A 3,875-nucleotide genomic window follows, 5' to 3' on the forward strand; every position below is an offset into this window, starting at 1 on the left:
TCACCTCACCGGTCCCATAGCAGACTGTCCTGCCGTCGGGGCAACTAAACTGTCTACATTCATTTAAAATAAAGACGATCATTTAAAATCAAAGTTGTTGAACACCAGCTGCAAACTACAGTGCAGTTTTAATCAACAAAATATCTAGCAATGAACAAAGTACATGTACCTGCTTTCTCAAATCGACATTGTTAAGGATCTCAACCGAAATTTGAAGTACAAGTACATGATCCTTATTGAATGAATGAAGACCTTTATTGCAGATTTTTGCCACATTAGGCTAAGTACAGGTCACAACAACACATGATGAAAAGATACAATTAAGTTGTTAACAAATACAAAATGAAACTAACTATTGTTACAAAAATTCAACTTCTGTTACAGTAGAGAAAAAAGTTTTTCAATGAAAGGGTCTAGTTGCATTGGGAATACAAACTTTCCTACAGTGCTTAAGTGTATAGAAAAGGACAAAAGTCTTACCCAGACAGTGCATGAGATATAGTGCCTCCATACAGGCTCTGTTCCCCTGTGTAGTCCCTGTATTGCTGTTTGCCTGTGTAGCCCCGGTACTGTTGTCTGTGTACTCCCTGAGTAGCCAGGTCAGACAGTTCTCTAACTGTTGGTTATTCAGGTGGGGATCAAACTGCTGAAGGCTGGACTCACACAATCTGTACAGGAAAATAAAACATGTAGTTTTATATGTGTGTCGTTTTCTTGATGTCACACATTATATCATACATACATGTTTGTGGTGCCCGAATCTGCGTACCCTGCCTAAGGACCTTGTATTGTTGCGTATTTGTTATTTCTTATTGTTCCGTCTTCTTTTACGTGTAGACTGGCACTTGAGGCTTATGTCTGAGCATGTATTGCCTTATTTGTCTTAATCAATAAACGAAATAAAAAGAATAAACTTATTAACATCATATTTCTTTTGTCAATCCTACCCCTACCCAACAAAGATGGCAGACCAACCATACTTAGTACATGTACCATGGAGACCTTCATGCATGCACATACTAAAAGCATGTCGGTAAGACGTACTGTGCCTGTGCAAAATCCTGATTTTTCACGGTTTTCGTTGGATTTTTGGTCAACGTTGCATCAGAATTTTGCCTGTTGCAGACAATATCTTTTCCGACACAATATTTGGAAACTACAGACGGGATGTTCACCTTAGATACACGAGTATGACCTTATATGAGACATTCTGCCGAAATGCTATGCACAATACAGTACAGTTTTGCGCAGGTGCAGTACGTTCTGCCGACGTGCTTATCCTCTTCACATTGGACAAGACCGATCCATTAGTATAAAAGGGGTGTTTCTGCTGACCTGTATGCTGCATACACATGGAACCGTACGGCTTTCTCCAGGACGGTAACGCATGTGTGGCCTTTGACCCTCTGCACCACCATGTCCTGGCGTACTGCGCGGAGTCGGTCCGAGATGAAGTTGTAGACGTCGGAGAAATGTACGTCGTCCCTCGGGAGGATTCTACATGGCAACATCAACATTTTAGACTTCTGGGAGTGTTTGGTTTCTTTTGTAACATTCAAGTTCACACTTATTTTCTGACCCTTTGTCCTGTCATTCTGCCTGTCAATCTACTCACACCCACATGCTGTCAACTTGACGCTGAAAGCTAACTCACCTGTCCTGACCTGACAGCTAACTCACCTGTCCTGACCCTGACAGCTAACTCACCTATCCTGACAGCTAACTCACCTATCCTGACAGCTAACTCACCTGTCCGGACCCTGACAGCTAACTCACCTGTCCTGACAGCTAACTCACCTGTCCGGACCCTGACAGCTAACTCACCTGTCCTGACAGCTAACTCACCTGTCCTGACAGCTAACTCACCTGTCCTGACCCTGACAGCTAACCCACCTGTCCTGACAGCTAACTCACCTGTCCTGACAGCTAACTCACCTGTCCGGACCCTGACAGCTAACTCACCTGTCCTGACAGCTAACTCACCTGTCCTGACAGCTAACACAGCTCTCCTGACCCTGACAGCTAACTCAGCTGTCCTGACCCTGACAGCTAACTCAGCTGTCCTGACCCTGACAGCTAACTCACCTGTCCTGACCCTGACAGCTAACTCAGCTATCCTGACCAACAGGTTTCTCAGCTCTCCTGACCCTGACAGCTAACTCACCTGTCCTGACAGCTAGCTCACCTGTTGACCAGGTAGTCCACAGTGCCCTGCAGCACCTGTGGAGGCCTGAGTTCAGCTGGAGGGATGACGTCCTTCCCAGCCGCAGGGCGGGAGTACTCCTTCACACACCTGACAGGGTCAGCTGACGGTCTGGGGAACGATGGATGGAACAAAAATGAATATAACGCTACAAGTAAAGGTACAGTAAAGGACTAAAGATAGTCCCATAGTCTTTTAAGTTTTAAGACTGTTTAGGACATGGCCACTACCCCTCGGCCAATGAGAGCCCTTCATTTTCTGTGTTTATATTTCTGTGTTAACACATTTTCTGTGTTTTTCTGTGAAAAAGAAACCATCCTCAACTGAGATGAAGTATGTATTAGTAGTGGATTCAGTGTGCTTGAATTTTCAGTCAGGTTCTTCCAACAGGGACCAGACTGATGTAAAATACGTCATTAGGTAGGCACTTGTTGTGTTAAATTTTGGTAGGCACTTGTAGCTTGTTGTGCTAAATTTTCTACTCACAGTCTGTTGTGTTCTGTTCCCTCCACCATTTCAAACCTGTGCAGGCGCTTCTGTCTCTGTCGTCTGTAAAGAGACAAGAAACACAGTTAAACATAGGGACAGTAGACTGACAGGGATGCAACTTATTAACAAACTTTGTCAACGTAGACAACTGTTTAAAGTTATAACGTTAGATGCACAGAACTCAAGAACTAACCTACCAACACCACCTTTTCTAGATCAGGACGCAAGATAGAACGTTTATTTTCGCATTAAAACTACAGACCTGCCTGTGTGGATAGTCACAATTCCGTAGACATAAAAAATAAATTGTCTGACACCTTATCGCAAACGCGGAAGTGCCCCCCTCCCACCCACCATTTAGCTTTATAATATATCGAACTTACGCAGCTCGTTCCTGCTCAGGACACATATCCTGACACGTCCCCCGGATGTCCACCTCGTCCTGCATGGTACCTGTGAAAGTAGACTGCATTTGACGAAAAATAAGCGCCAAAACAGCAGTCAAATCCACAACTCTGTCTCCTTTGTTTACTGCCTTGTTAACCGCCGAAATGAGTCCTTAGCATGGTTCACAGAATTTATCATAGCGCAGTCAGAATCGGGAAAGCCAGGCTAAAATATATGTCGTTGCAATCCTTACAAGTCAGGGAACCTCGGGAAGTTCACTTGAAGATCACACTTGTACACAAAAACGAGCTTTGTAGCGTCAAAGTTGACCTTTATTCGCTAGCTAAGAACTCATTTTGGCGTAGGTTTTCGAACTGTATGGGGGTTTCCGTGATACCGCTAATCCCATCTACTTCCGGGTCACGAGGTCACGAGGTCACGGCTTACGAGGTTCGGTTACTAGTATATTACACGCCGAAGAGCTAAGGAAACGTTGCGGAGTGAAATTTCATGAAAAAAAGCTCTTAAAAAGCCGCGCCTATAAGGTTTCGCAACTTCTTCCCAAAAATCCAATTACGCTTTGGCGAGTATATTAGGGTCTGCCCTCCGTGTCTATCATATAAATGATACACGTAAACGTCGGGTCGTCCTCGGAGTGCTTTTTGTATCATTTCAATGATACGTGTAACTACCCAGGTTTTCCGAAAGTCGGACTGACTTCCAATATAGTAACCCCACTATCATATCTACGCATGTGTGAGACGACAAAAAAATCCCTTCACCCTTTTGGCGAGTA

General features: G+C 44.2%; 1 protein-coding gene across 1 annotated transcript; it reads right to left on the bottom strand.

The window, feature by feature from the left end:
- Window positions 1–275: 275 nt before the first annotated feature.
- On the bottom strand, window positions 276–3,223 carry LOC109468454 (SAC3 domain-containing protein 1-like). The gene is made up of 6 exons (XM_019766698.1): window positions 3,076–3,223; window positions 2,690–2,752; window positions 2,186–2,314; window positions 1,336–1,497; window positions 481–668; window positions 276–280 (listed from the first exon to the last, which is right to left on the bottom strand). Exons 1-6 carry the CDS (start codon window positions 3,162–3,164, stop codon window positions 276–278), a joined length of 636 nt encoding a protein of 211 aa, XP_019622257.1. The 5' UTR covers window positions 3,165–3,223.
- Window positions 3,224–3,875: the final 652 nt, after the last annotated feature.

This window comes from Branchiostoma belcheri, unplaced genomic scaffold (assembly GCF_001625305.1).
Source record: "Branchiostoma belcheri isolate BF01 breed outbred unplaced genomic scaffold, Haploidv18h27 scaffold2, whole genome shotgun sequence".
Lineage (NCBI taxonomy): Eukaryota > Metazoa > Chordata > Leptocardii > Amphioxiformes > Branchiostomatidae > Branchiostoma > Branchiostoma belcheri.

Excerpts from the sequence above, each read along its gene's own strand:
- LOC109468454 (XM_019766698.1), bottom strand. The coding sequence starts at position 3,164 with ATGCAGTCTACTTTCACAGGTACCATGCAGGACGAGGTGGACATCCGG. Across the intron at positions 2,753-3,075 it reads CCTGAGCAGGAACGAGCTGC|ACGACAGAGACAGAAGCGCC; the intron begins GTAAGTTCGATA and ends GTCTCTTTACAG. Across the intron at positions 669-1,335 it reads CATGTGTATGCAGCATACAG|ATTGTGTGAGTCCAGCCTTC; the intron begins GTCAGCAGAAAC and ends TTTCCTGTACAG.